We start from the raw sequence: 14,689 nt of genomic DNA, 5'->3' as shown, positions 1-14,689 counted from the left end.
CTAAGAGGCCCAGGTTTCATTTGTTAAAGGAAGAATGCGTTATTTCTTCTTTCAAATGTGACAAACTGTAGTTCTATTTGATTGGTTCCTGGTCCCTGGGTAAAGGTGTGGTTCACATCCTCACCCGGAGAGGAGTGAGATAACAGGTGGTGTGAAAACCGGCACATACATGGACCTCAATGGTCCCAGCACTGTGAGTGTATTGGAGAAAACAAATCTCTGTAGATTGAGATGAGGTATTTAAATAGTAATTAGGAATACACTTGTGTAATTAAATAGATTAACCGAATATTTTTGTCCGTGTGTCCGTGTGAAGGGTGGTTGCTCCTAACGACAAGCTCTCCACAACAGTGGAATGGAAATGTTTGGTCCAAGGAAAGGGATTCAGGCCAGTATGTGTGTACGTGTGTGTGTGTGTGTGTGTGTGTGTGTGTGTGTGTGTGTGTGTGTGTGTGTGTGTGTGTGTGTGTGTGTGTGTGTGTGTGTGTGTGTGTGTGTGTGTGTGTGTGTGTGTGTGTTGGGACAAGCAGGTGGCTGTTGGTGCCCTCCCAAATGCGGGGCAGCGTCTCAGAATAGAGGCAAGGCTCACCCAAGATCTTGCTGATGGAGGAGTTGTGCATGTCGGGGAAGGCCTGCAGGATCCTCCTGCGCTCGTCCTTGGCCCACACCATGAAGGCATTCATGGGTCTCTTGATGTGGCCCGAAGAGGGAGGGGGCCGGACCTCAACGTAGCTGCCTTGGCCTGAGACGGGCAGGGCACCTACAGGAAAGAGGGCTACAGTCAGAAGTGCACACCAAACTGTGATATAGTACTTATTCCCCCTTAAATCTTTTCGTTCTTGTTGTTAATCTTTTTCAAGCCGCCATCGCCAAAAATCGGATCAATCGTCTGCGCAAGGAGCTTATTACGACACCTATTTACATTTGCTGTTAGGCGGCAAACTCTAGTGGCCCTAGTGATTATGACGGTGGCAAAGGAGGAAGTCAGGTTACGAAGTATTAAGAGCAACAAAGTCAGGGTGGATATACAGGTCAAACAAACACAGGACTTTCACCCCGGAGACTGTTGTTCCTGTCCCGTAATAAAACCGATAGTCGACATGTTGCGTTATTTGAGTGCATCGCTACATTACTAAATACCTACGTAACTACATTAGTACATAAATATGTTAGTACATAAGTACGTATGTAACTACATTCTACTCTCATTTTATGAATGATTTATGTCATATGCATTGAATATGTTGTTTAATTATTTATTTTTTTTGGGGGGGGGGGGGTCCTGTGCCGATATGAGGGTCCCGGGACAGAGGATGTCGTATGTGTACAGATTGTAAAGCCTTTTGTGATTTTGACGCAAATTTGTGATTTTGAGCTATACAAATTAAATTGAACTGAATTAGCACGTATGTTACTACGTTAGTAAGTTACTACGCTACTAGTATGCAACTACATTAGTACGTAGGTAACTATGTTAGTAAATATATAACTATGTTAGTACATATGCAACTATGTTAGTATGTAACAACCTTAGAACTACGTTAGTACGTATGTAGCTACATTACTACCTATGTGCTACTCTAGTACCTATGTAACTACGTTAGTACGTAACTATTTAGTACGTATGTAACTAAGTTAGTATGTATTTAAATATGGTAGTACGTAACCACGTCACGTACTTATGTTATTTTAACACAAACCATGATCTCTACCTAAACCTAAACAAAGAAGTTCTGTTTCACAACCAAGTGTTTAAGACTGTGGCAGTGTCACGTTTTATGTCACATATGTCGTTTTTGGGGTCGTTGGAAACAACCTACTCTGTTGTTTATTTATGAGGATGTCTTTTTTGCTACACCCCTCTGTTACCTCACCTGGTTGTTCAGTGTGGCTTTGTGGCACAAAGGCAGTAAAACTGCCTGTGCCAAAGCACACTGACTGTAATCCTGCGGGCTTAACTGTTGGAATGCTGTTAAACACTGTCTTATAATCTGCTTATAGCACTGTATAATTATAGTGCAGAACCATTATTCATATGGATTTATATAATCCTTATAAAGCATTTATAATGCATTACAATCGCTGTTGTAAATACAATGCAATGTGATTTCAAGTAACTCTTAGAGGTCTTAAAAAAATATATATATATATATATATCAATAAATCTTTGCAAAAACACAAAGTTTTGCAAACATTTTTTTTAACTTTACTTAAAGCAAACAATGACCACTTAGACGAACATATAGTAATTATAATGCATCAGAGAAAGACAATGTAAAACAACTGTGATAATTATGATACACATTGATCCTGTTAATGAGTGATTATTATTATTATCATTATAAAGTAGAACGATACTTGACCTTGTGAGTAATTATAAAATGCTTTATAATGTCTTTTGAGTATTATTATGAATAATAATGATGGTTGTTCTAACTATAATCACACAGTGCTATAAGCAGGTTATAAGGCATTACAAGCATGTTTATTATGCATCATAGACATGGGGCGTCGTAGAAAGTGTCGCCAAAAGTAATTATTAAACATGTGATTATTCGACACGTTTGTCAACCATTAACGAAGAAGGCCCACGTTATTAACAAACAGGCTTCTCCCTGGACACCTACCCTCGGAGTCACTGCTGAGGTGGTCCTCGCCCCGCTCGGAGTGGCAGATTCTCTCGCTGCGGGGAGAATCTTTGTACTCCTGCAGACATGAAGAAAGACAAAGACAAATGAAGTCACACATATATTCATTCCGGCACAAAGAGGCGATTTGAACTCCAGCTGCAATAAAAACGATCACCCACATGTTGGAGGGGTGTGTCCAACGCTGTCCAACGCGTGTGTTTCACAGAATGCTATTTAAGGTAAAGAAACTGCACGCTCACCATATCAGCTGCTGTTTAAATGCAGAGCTGTAAATGCAAAGGAAGGTAATGACAACGCTACGGAAGAAAGGAAGAATGGTGTTTATTGTTTGAGGGAGGAGAGGTGAAGGGGAGGAGAAGCCGGGAATGTAAACTACCACACCGTCAGCGTATCTATCATCCCCCCCAGGCTGTAAAACATGATTGATCCCCCATTCGGTGGAGTGTAATACCAAAATAGGTCAGTCATCGGTATTGGTGTTAAAGCAGCCAAGGCGAGATGGAGCGGGATAATGGAGCAGAGGAGGAGGAGAGCCCAGAGTACAGTATTACTGTGGACAAAGAGAGAGAGAGGGCAGGTGGCTCAGTCAATGCCACACTGAGGCCTTTGTGGTTATTGTGAGGCTGCGACAGCTGCTGCTCCAGGACGAGGCTCATACCAAAGCTTCAGCCACCTCAAAGAATGAAGAACCAGAAGACCAGAATAGAAGAACAAAAAAGTAACAGGCAGGGTTTTTTTTAGATACAATATGTATTGTTGAAAAAACAACGAGATCTACACGAGATGCACGATTTTTTCCCGATGGGAGAGTTTCCATTTTGCTCCACACTGAAGTCGTTGTGTGCAGACATTCTGTACTTTTTCTGCCGTCGCACACGGCTGCACTCGCACAAAGAGGAAGAGCAGTCGATCGCATCTTTGTCAGGGGACACTGAATCAAGGCCCCTTTTCAATTACTAATAATAGAAACAACAGACACATAACTTCTTTGTCTTTTTTTTCCACACAGTGTTTATTTTCCCTCAGATAACACTGAGCTGTTACAATGTGCTTCTGTGCGTGGTTACACTACAGCTGGTCAAATCCTCGGGAGAGGCATGACTCCCTGTAACCCTAAACCAGACTCTGACCCCTGATCGGACCCGTCGATGTCAGTCAGGGGAAGAGAGTTTCCTCGTTAGACAAACTCCAGCCAATTACGTTCAGGTACTCTGGCCTTTCCTGTACGATCATAAGATAATATCATCATTCTCAATTTCTGTGGTGAAATGATCAAAATGCAGTTTTAGAAGCTTTCAATTCTGCGAGAGGTTGAATGTAGAAGTAAAGGGCTCTTTTGTAATTCAGACACAGGTGTCCATTATGGAAATGTTTACCCCAGCCTCGGAGAATTCCCAATTCTGATTGGCTGACGTGTGGATTCAGATATTTTTCATACTAATAATGTATTAATCGGCAGCGTGGAAACAATGTGACGATTTTCGTAGTGATGAAACCTACAGGGAATTATCACCCGACGCTCCCCTTCATGGAGCTTTATAGTGAGTTCCAGCTCGTTGTTGAGGTCACTCCTTTGTTTCACTCTCACAGCTCTCACAGCGTTGCTTTTGGCACCCATTTCCAATGTTATCAGATAGCTGAATGGGCGTTATTTGGGGTTATTACCACCATGATAATGCTTCTGACGGACCAAACCGCATCTACTACGTTGTGATAGTGACATAAAACCACTTGGTTAGGTTTAGAAAACCACGGCTTTGGGTTAAGATTAGAGTGTTAGTTAAGTTAAACTTACGTATGTAAACGCAAGCTACAATAAGAGTTTTTGGTTTGAGACGAGACACCAGCTGCGGTCTCCTGGATGACAGTCCTGTGGGGTTTTTTGTCGCCTGACTCCCTCCTTGGCAATACCACGGCCACTAGAGGTCGGTTTCACCTTGATGTATTTTCATTAGTGATCAACCTCGTTAACAGATAATAACGGCCTTCTGAACCTCGGGGGCCACCTGTGACCCATATATGAGGCTGATAACGGCCATTTAATGGACTGATAACAATCGGAGCGGGTGATTTTGGCCATAGGAGGCAGCTGTACACTACCGGCTCAGCACCAAACGGCAGACAGACACAGTTAGCTACTGTCTGACCAACATACTGGAGCTTTTAGCAGCTAAAAGGACGGATGTTTCCCTCAGGAGTTGGTAGGGAACAAAAACGGAGCAAAAAAAGTTTGAACGTTGGACTTAAATTCATCAGGTGGTCGGACACACAACATAAAACATTGTGTCATTGACAACCAGACACATTTCAAAAAGATGTGATATCTTTTTGACTTTTATGTAAGAGTAATGTCAATGTGCCATCATCATTGACGTAACGCGGTGCGTGTCTGAAAGGATCTTTGAACAGAAACCTTGTGACTGTGTGTGTGTGTGGATTTTGTGGTTCGGTCATCATCTCACCATCTTCCTGTCAACGTCTCTCTCTTTCTCCCTGTCCCTCTCTCGCCCTACGGTGCTGTGGCCCCGCAGAAGCTGCTGGGCGTCATGGATGGCCTGGGTGACCACATCGCCGTCTCCGAGGAAACCTGAAGACAAAAACACAGGTCAAGGAGGAAGACAGAAAACAATGAACGTCGCCTCTGTTTCTTCTGCACATTTAAAGTGATATTAACCACTATTCCTGCTTTATATTCAACTCTTGGCCAATTTGTTGCCAAGCGCTCATTGCTGTGCTGGGTCACTGCGGGTGGTACTGTGTTGTTCTGAGGTTCGGTAGGCTGCACCCTCCTATGTGTCTACTAATTCAGATTGGCTATTCGTGCTAATGCTAACATCCCCTTTCTTCATCTGTTGATAGAAATAAAAACAAGTAGAAATGCTTTCATTGCAATACATGATGTTTTTAAAGGGGAACTAAATTAAGAATTCCAAGTTATTTCCAGGGCCTTGGAAAGTTCAGTCAATATTTGTGAACATGAGCTACTCTCGCTCAAAGCCAGCAACCAGAGAAGTGAGTCAAAAATGTGTGATGTCAACAAGTATAAAGTCTGGAGCTGCTCCATAGACAATGAATGGAGGACTGATTTTGTTTGTTTTCTTTTTTTTATTCCCAAATGAGCTTTCTTCTATTGTAGTGAAAACATTCCCCTTGGTGCTCTCAGTGTCCTCTATAACATCTTCCCCAATTCATTGTCTTTGGGGCAGTTCCTGGCCTTATATTTGATGACGTCACAAATTTTAAGTTTTAGGACTCTAGTTTTTGAATTTGGGAGAGTTGCTCATGTTCACTAATATTTTTGGCCCATCTTAGACCAATCACACTAACATGTGAATTTAAAAAAAATGGGCGTAGTGCCCCTTTAAGTAAAGACACCAAATGTGAAAGCTTTGAGTTGAGTCAGTAACAATAGATGGAGCGACATTGTCACTCCTTTGAAATGTGTAGAGTTTTGGAACTTTTGATTCACAAACAAAACGGGGACCCACTCTTAAAAACATTGCTCAATAGCGCCACTAGTGGTACCTTTAAAAAACGTTGTATAAGCATGAAGGAGACGCTGTTACTGTGACAAACCAGAAACACAAAGGGTGTCAAAAACCACTTCTTTGATACCAGCATCTTTGAGGAGCTGTGGCGATGCAACTCCACTCCCCCCCCCCTTCTGGGATCACAAATCCTCACAGCAGCGTGACTCACTGAGGGCAGGTCGTGGCGGGCTGTGGGACACCTCTCTCTGGAGATCTCTGGGCCTGTAGGCCCCGTGCAGAGCCAGCGATCCCAGCTCCATGCTCTGAGGACTTGGGGTTTTCCCCAGCTCCAGCCCCTTCGGCTTGGAGGTCAGGTTCAAGGGCTGACTGGCTTCCTAAAAAAAAACACACACACACACACACACACAGCGAGAGCAGGTGAGCAGGGGCGGGGCCACTGGTGCTCATTTCCAGCACAACTGCAAAGGGCGAGGGATTCCGGTTATGCATGGCAGATTTGGCATGTCGGAGCGCATCTGTCACACCTTTGTGGCGTCGCTGGTCTTTTGTCTACGTGTTCACCTCATCCTCTCTTCCCTTTTGTTTATCTAAGCTGTGTTAGTCTATCTCTGCTTGAGAACCAGTCGTGCAAACACAGTTCACACCACACACACACATACAGACACACACACACACACACACACACACACACACACACACACACACACACACACACACACACACACACACACACACACACACACACACACACACCTATACGACACACATTAAGCAGAGGGTGTGGTGTATTTGAAAAACCTTTTCAGCCTCCCAAATACCAGAGTCGTGCATTATCTGTTTAACCCGGAGGGAATCACTTTCTTTAACATCCCTTAAAACACACACATACAGCGTGTAGTGGATACACAATGTGTACATTAAATAAACACACTGTCATAAGTTGTATTTTGTATGTATAATGTAGGCGTGTGCATTACGACTGTTGGAATTCAAAGAATATGGAAAACAGGTGTGTCACATTAAGATAAACAATGAAATGGCTAACACACAACACGTATACTGCAGCGCTACGGTACCTGTCGGAAGGAACCACTGCTCCTCTTGACGGGGGTGGGGTGAGGGTTCTGCAGCAGCTGCATGGGATAGTCCACTGCTGTGGAAGGTGTAAAATGGTGTGTATGAAAAACATGAACACATAAAAAATACCGGTGTGGTTCCTCCAGAACACAGACTTTAGTGACTATTAGCAGCTAACGGTAAGTAACTCGGAAGGAACCGCCGCTCCTCTTGACGGGGGTGAGGTGAGTGACGCTAGCTAACGGTAAATACATTAGAAAAAAGGAAACGTATTTATGACATGCCACCGTGTTTCACTTTTCTTTCTCATAGTTTACTGAGGGGCAAATTCACAAACCTGCGCAAATGGGGAAAAAGAAACCGTGTAATTGAAGGTGAAATGCGCCTCCAGAGCTCCTGTGCTATTTGAGTATTTAAATGAGGTAATACACAGACATGTTACTAGGTAATACACAGACATGTTACTAGGTAATACACAGACATGTTACTAGGTAATACACAGACATGTTACTAGGTAATACACAGACATGTTACTAGGTAATACACAGACATGTTACTAGGTAATACACAGACATGTTACTAGGTAATACACACATGTTACTAGGTAATACACAGACATGTTACTAGGTAATACACAGACATGTTACTAGGTAATACACAGACATGTTACTAGGTAATACACAGACATGTTACTAGGTAATACACAGACATGTTACTAGGTAATACACAGACATGTTACTAGGTAATACACAGACATGTTACTAGGTAATACACAGACATGTTACTAGGTAATACACAGACATGTTACTAGGTAATACAGACATGTTACTAGGTAATACACAGACATGTTACTAGGTAATACAGACATGTTACTAGGTAATACACAGACATGTTACTAGGTAATACACAGACATGTTACTAGGTAATACACAGACATGTTACTAGGTAATACACAGACATGTTACTAGGTAATACACAGACATGTTACTAGGTAATACACAGACATGTTACTAGGTAATAAACAGACATGTTACTAGGTAATACAGACATGTTACTAGGTAATACACAGACATGTTACTAGGTAATACAGACATGTTACTAGGTAATACACAGACATGTTACTAGGTAATACACAGACATGTTACTAGGTAATACACAGACATGTTACTAGGTAATACACAGACATGTTACTAGGTAATACACAGACATGTTACTAGGTAATACACAGACATGTTACTAGGTAATACACAGACATGTTACTAGGTAATAAACAGACTTGTTTCCCCTTTCTAAACAAAGCAGCCTCGTCACAAAAACAGTCAAACTCAAAAAGATCCGCAGTTACAGTGAAATTATTAGCATCTTGGGAAAGTTGGTGGTGGGTGCCGTTTAAACTCCCATTTTTTGGGGGATGGGGTGACGATGATAAATAAATGAATAAAGCTCACCTGCGTGTCATTTTGAAAAATTTGTGAGGGAAAAAATGGTTGAAAAACAAGTTATTACTATATAAACAAATAAACACATCATTTCTCCCTCTGATTAAAGAAGGGCAAATTTCGCGTTCAGTTGCAAAACATTATGTCTGCGTGTGCCGTCGTCGTGCCGTTGGTGCGTTAGCGGTGGTGAGTCGGACCTTGGGACGGGGCACAAAGACGCAAGTGATGCACAATTCAAGGTCCTATCAGCGGTTTGTGAATGTGTCCCTCATAGTTCATTTGGCATTTTGACAATGCATTATTTCCTATTTGTAGTACTGTACTATATACAGTATGTATATATATAGTATATATATATATATATATATATATATCCATCCATCCATCCTATCTATAAATATATGTATAGTTTAGAACACTTTAGGTCTCCATAAATATCTCCACTAGATTAGTTTTTCTTTAGAATATATTAGAGGTTTGGTCATTTTGTTTCAGTCAGTTTTTTCTCTATCTTTTGACTAAATCTGTTAAATACCTGACAAATCAAAATTCTTCATCACTAATGCAGAAAGAACCTTGAATCCAACATCCCTATTAAGCAATGGAAGAGTAAAACCCATTTTGCCATATTGTTTCTATCGTATATGGCTGTCCCGTTATAGACACATACGATAGAAACAATATGGCAAAATGGGTTTTAGAGGCTGTTTGCTGACTTCATAACGTAAGTAGTGTCTTGTTATCTCGTCACCCCGGTAAAATGAATGGAGCAACGTCCACTTTACAATGTAGTTCAGGGTTAGGCTTGAGTTGTGCTACGATACATTTGAACAAATTACACGTTGGTTCTCTTTCATCACTCAGCCTTGAAGTCGATAGTGAAGTTAAATGCAAATGAGGAAACTAATAAAAGCCAGTAACCAAATGAAACGAAACACTTCCCTTATTCCCTCCATTCCCCTCAAATGTCTGGCTATAGCTGACCTCTACCACACAATCCAACAGTCCTTCAACAATCTTTTACATTCATCTGCCAAAACATTTTGAAGCACTCACACACACGCGTTCCATGAAAGCAAATGAATGGCTATCCTTAAATTGCGCCTACAATGTTTTAGAGTCTGGCCTTGTGTCTTTTGGGTTTGAAAAGACAGAGAAAGACGAGGTCACCCACAAGCACAGCTTGTAAGACTCGTGAAAGCAGGACTGCACAAAGCTGCACTCTGAGCGGCTCCCTCTATAGCCGGCTAACTGTACAAGCGAGAGTGTTTGAAAGCTCCCATCAGTCGCATTGTTCCACTGAAGACGGCGTTCGGAGCTCACTGACGCCTTTCCATTTCTGTCAAAGTGGGGCCTTGGGTTGAAGTGCTTGAATAAGTTTCTCTTCAAAAACACGTGAGGGCGGAGACTAGGGGTGGTATCGTTAGGACTTTATCAATACTAGTGCTCTTATCGGTTCGGTTCCTTATCGATACTCTTATTGGTTCTTTTTGATTAGATTGTGAGAAAAAAGGACAGTTAATTAGTAAAGAATCGACATTGCTTCATTATTCTTGTATGTAAACAAATAGTCTTCCTTGAGCAGCAATACAAGAAGATCCAAAATCGTTACACTTGAGCTAAGCCATTAGCTTTCATGGATTAGAGAGGTTACCTGCAGAGACAGCTGCTGGACAAACGGAGCAGTTCTGCTCATTTATGTTCTGCTTGTTAGCCAGATGTTTCCTCCCTCACTAGTGAGGGTTTTATTGCATTTGTGACAACGAGCGTTATCGGCACCTACTGGAGTAAAATGTAGCCACGCTTTCATCATATATTTAGATTTGAGTATTTATTAACTTTTTTATAAAAACAGTTATTTTCATTACTAACTTTGATATGTAGTTATTCATTTCGGGGACTGTCAATTGTGTTTTAATACCATGTTTTGTTGTCTTGGCAAATTATGTTTCAAAAACATTTGAAAAGATATTGTATGCTTTGTGTAATAACTACGTAATAAATGTAAATTCAAATTGACATTAGATTGAATTTCCTTCATTTTGCCCTTTGCAACAGTGGCTATATGGTTTCATGGGGGCCAGTGTGTCCCAACCAAACTCCCCCCCAAGGCTGGAACCTCTCTTTCTGCCAGCTTGACGACTGACCTGGCTTGCAGGGGATCGGCTGCAGCGGCAGGCTCCTCTGGGAGTCGGAGGCGAGGGACTGGGCGTTGTGGTGGAAAGCCGGGATCATCACGTAGGGCATGTTCACCTGCTGGGACGAGGCAGCACAGACACATGAAAGTTATTTTCCTCAAGAGGCTGTGACGCTGCAATGACTCTCTTATGTGAAGAACCTCTGGAGGTCACGAGGGGAGCTGACCTGGATCTGCTGCTGAAGCAGATTGATCTTGTGCTGCTGCTGGATCAGCTGCTGCTGCTGCTTGGCGATCTGAGAACACCAGACGTGTGTTTTGGTCACATGCATGCATGTGGCAAACAGACACAAGTGCACACAGTGAAGGTGACCATGATCAGGGCTTCATTCAGGGACTCAACCTGAACCCCAGCTGAGTGCACTTCACTGCAGAATGTATGTATATTACAAAAAAAAGTCTAATTACTAAAAACATTGATGAACTGATACGAAATACGAAATTGAAACATATTGAGAAATGCCCGATATACATAGTTAGATGATATGTATCTTGGCATTATTAAGAGAGAGAATTTCATCATAACAACAATTTTTAAACTTCAAAACGTTGCAATGAACCAGAAATCCCTCCTTTGTATTGTTAAATTCACACTCAGTGATATTGGCTTATCCACCAAGCTGCGACTGGTGATGATCATTAGCATTCTGAGTAAACTATTTCTTCGACCAAAGGAACTTTTTCTGTTTTTATAAAGCTATGAACTAGTGTTGGCCTGGGAACTCTCTGGGTAAAGGGAAACCCCACTGACTTTACTTTACTCATCAAAGTGTGTTCACAGGTCTTGGGGAGTAGTACTGCATCTGTGAAAAAAGAGGGAGCTGTCTGAAGTATGATAAATGGCCTCAAGTGATGTCACTTGAGTCAGAGTAGGGCTGAAGAATACAGGTTTGAAAATGAAAAAAATATAATCTAGGGGTGTGGAGTAAGAAAAAAGTGAGCAGACCTCTGTAGCCCGCTCCTGAATCTCAGACTGAACCCTCAAAGGCCGAATTGCATTGTGGGTAATGTAGGCGCAGGGTTTTGATAAGATACATGGAATAAAAAAAAACAATAACTCTGGTTCCGCTGCATCGATTTTGCTCCTTTTTTTGACAATGTTATAGAAGTGCAATGATAAATTGGTGGCACCATTCAGACTGCAAGAAGCACTAGTAATTGGTATCAATGGTAGGATGAGGGATGAGAGTCCTTCTAATGTTACTGACTTATACATTAAAGGCATATCATAAAAATCCGTGAGTCCAAAACGAGTGAGATAAGTAACCTGTGAGTGACAGATAGAGCTGAATAAAAACAGTTGCACAGAAGGGACTTTTAGTTCCTGATCTAGCTTCTGGGATTCCATAGGATCTGGGTCCGGTTTGTGATCGGACACCTCCGGGTGGTACCTGTTCCTGCTGCTGCCGAGCCAGCTCCATCTGCTGCTGCTGCTTCTCCAGCAGCAGGGCGGCCATGTTCCTCTGCTCAGAGTGGGCTCCCAGGAGCTGCTCCCTCAGACCGCTCAGCTGGTTGATCATCATCAGCAACTGGAGCTCCTTCTCTGCCAAAGCCTCTGGGGTACCTGGAAGGGGCGGGGGGGGGAACAGAGGGTCAGGTCTCAAACTGAACCAAGATCAGTGTTCTTTACAATGTTTAGTGTAAGAAATTACATTTGTAAAGCAGCCTGCCGTCTGTATTTTTGCTATAAAGATATATCAAATGACAACGTAACGGGGTCGCTCATAGTGATGAATCTGAATCTGCAGATCCCCTCGGCTTTACGGGGCTTTATAGGGAGTTTTAGATCGTTCTCAACTGTTTGGCCCACAACTTTACTGTTTTGGTTCAGTCTCAACACTCTCATGTTTGTTTTTTCGGCATTAAGAGCCAGCTGTTTTCAGAGAAAAGGTCTATGAAGACCTCCGTACTACAGATGTCAAGATACCAGAAATCTAGTATTTGATATCAATACCACTGTAAAAAACAAATGAGGTATTTGCACAATCAAACAGTGGTGTGTATTTAAGTGGTGTATAAACGGTATAAAGGTGCTGTTGGTGTTTGAAAGCTGACCTTTCAGTCGTGCTGCCTCCACTGTGCTTTTATCCAGAAGTTTCTCCTTCCAGTCAGCATTCAGCAGCTTCTCAATGGTGGGCATTACTGTTGACAGGACACAACAGGTACTCAGCAGGGCCGCACCAGTGCGGAAAATATTTTTTCCGTCAATTCAAGTCCATCTGACACTAAAAGTACGATCTCGGCCTCTCCTCTGCCTTCCCTAATGGCATTGATTGAAGAAGATGCTGGAGGTGCCGAAGGGCAGAGGTTGTTTGTGCCTCCGGGAGAAGTTTTGAGTGTTTGAGTGGATCGATATTTGGACAGAGAACAATCCAAGGTCAGCGAGTGGAGAGAATTTGAGAAACAAAAAATATTCAAGGGGCGAGGAGTGCAGTGCTGGTGAAAGACCGGAGGGCAGGGAGAGTCTCTGGGAACGGCTCAGGAGAGCAGCCGTTTACTCCGCGTGTGGAGGATTGAACTACTTCAGACAAAAAGCACCCCGATCCCTCCGAAAAGCCATTCAGGAGGCAAAACAACACCCTCGCTTTCACGAGACAAACCGTCACTTCTGCGCATCGATTTTTCAGCAGACTGCATTGTTTAATGCTGAATGGCGGCAGAATGTAGTGCACTTAAACACGTAAGATATGGACTCTGGTAGCTGAGAAAATTGTATGGACGTGTGTGTGTATGTGTGTGGGTGTGTGTCCAGGCAGGAGACAGACTGTGGCTGTGCGCTGATACAGATGTTTCAAATCCAATATCGAGGGAAACGCTGAGTACTTGTTAAGGTGTTAAGGTGCAGGTCCAAATGCAGGTCGCTCTCTCATGCTACCGAGTTCTGTATAAAAGAATTAAAGCTTCTAAACATTTAGAAAGTGCATCAACTGCAGTTTACATTGATCAATGTCTGCATGTTAAATATTAAAAACAATATGTGGAGAGCATGCGGCAACCTCCGGTTCTCCCGTGTGAAGCCGATGCAGAAGTGTCTTAAAACCTGCATTCTCTCTAGTGTCCACCAGGGGGCGACTCCTCTGGTTGTATAGAAGTCTATGAGAAAATGACTCTACTTCTCTCTTGATTTATTACCTCAGTAAACATTGTAAACATGAGTTTATGGTCTCAATCTCTAGTTTCAAGTCAAATAGACCATAAAGTGAGCTATGCTTTAGGGCGGGCTTACTGTGATTGACAGATCGCTGCAGCTACCAAAGCCCTACACAGCATCTCTTTGTCACTCCTCCGCATTTCAAATATGGTAATTTCCGTTAATTGGCTGCGAAAAAAACAACACGGCGACGGCGAAATCGCCAAACTCGAGGCTTCATAACAGCAGACTGCAAACCAATGGGTGACGTCACCATGACTACGTCCACTTCTTATATACAGTCTGTGGTGGAGAGAAAATATCCCCCAAGTGGAGGAGCCCTCATTGATTCTAGTATGCACGCTTTAATATTTGCTTAATTAACGCAGGTCATATCGCCATCGCAATATTGAACAATGTTATCGCACTTCCTCCTCCCTCCCTCTCAGAACAGGAGGTTGCCTCCTAGGTGAACCATAATTACCCGTTAGTATTTAAATAAACATTTCTTAGAATTATGAATCAGGGATGAATAGGCTAGAAGAAGATAGTTTTTTGCTCTTACTTAGTTCATTGATGGATGCTCAGTATATTAAAAACAGCTCTGTAACAAGCTAGTAAGACCCCATGGGTTAAGATTATTTCGTCAAAATATTCAAAGCAGGTTAATGGATAAAAACAGTGTAGAGAAATAAACTCTACGC

General features: G+C 42.4%; 1 protein-coding gene across 5 annotated transcripts in view; it reads right to left on the bottom strand.

Moving 5' to 3' along the window:
- sox13 (SRY-box transcription factor 13) overlaps window positions 1-14,689 on the bottom strand; it is a gene marked incomplete at its 3' end in the record, with an annotated part of 42,332 nt that overhangs the window by 2,849 nt on the left and 24,794 nt on the right. For 2 of the 5 annotated variants that reach the window (XM_079186168.1, XM_079186165.1), the window contains exons 4-12: window positions 12,911-12,997; window positions 12,247-12,419; window positions 11,023-11,091; window positions 10,806-10,914; window positions 7,219-7,295; window positions 6,351-6,516; window positions 5,114-5,238; window positions 2,628-2,706; window positions 590-760 (exon numbers count right to left, since the gene is read on the bottom strand). In XM_079186168.1, the coding sequence (XP_079042294.1) occupies window positions 590-760; window positions 2,628-2,706; window positions 5,114-5,238; window positions 6,351-6,516; window positions 7,219-7,295; window positions 10,806-10,914; window positions 11,023-11,091; window positions 12,247-12,419; window positions 12,911-12,997 (1,056 nt within the window). The remainder of the gene's footprint in view (window positions 1-589; window positions 761-2,627; window positions 2,707-5,113; window positions 5,239-6,350; window positions 6,517-7,218; window positions 7,296-10,805; window positions 10,915-11,022; window positions 11,092-12,246; window positions 12,420-12,910; window positions 12,998-14,689) is intronic. The other 3 variants (XM_079186166.1, XM_079186167.1, XM_079186169.1) reach the window with 3 other exon arrangements.

This window comes from Pholis gunnellus (assembly GCF_910591455.1).
Source record: "Pholis gunnellus genome assembly, chromosome: 3".
Taxonomy (NCBI): domain Eukaryota; kingdom Metazoa; phylum Chordata; class Actinopteri; order Perciformes; family Pholidae; genus Pholis; species Pholis gunnellus.
This window is presented reverse-complemented; position numbering and strand designations above follow the sequence as displayed.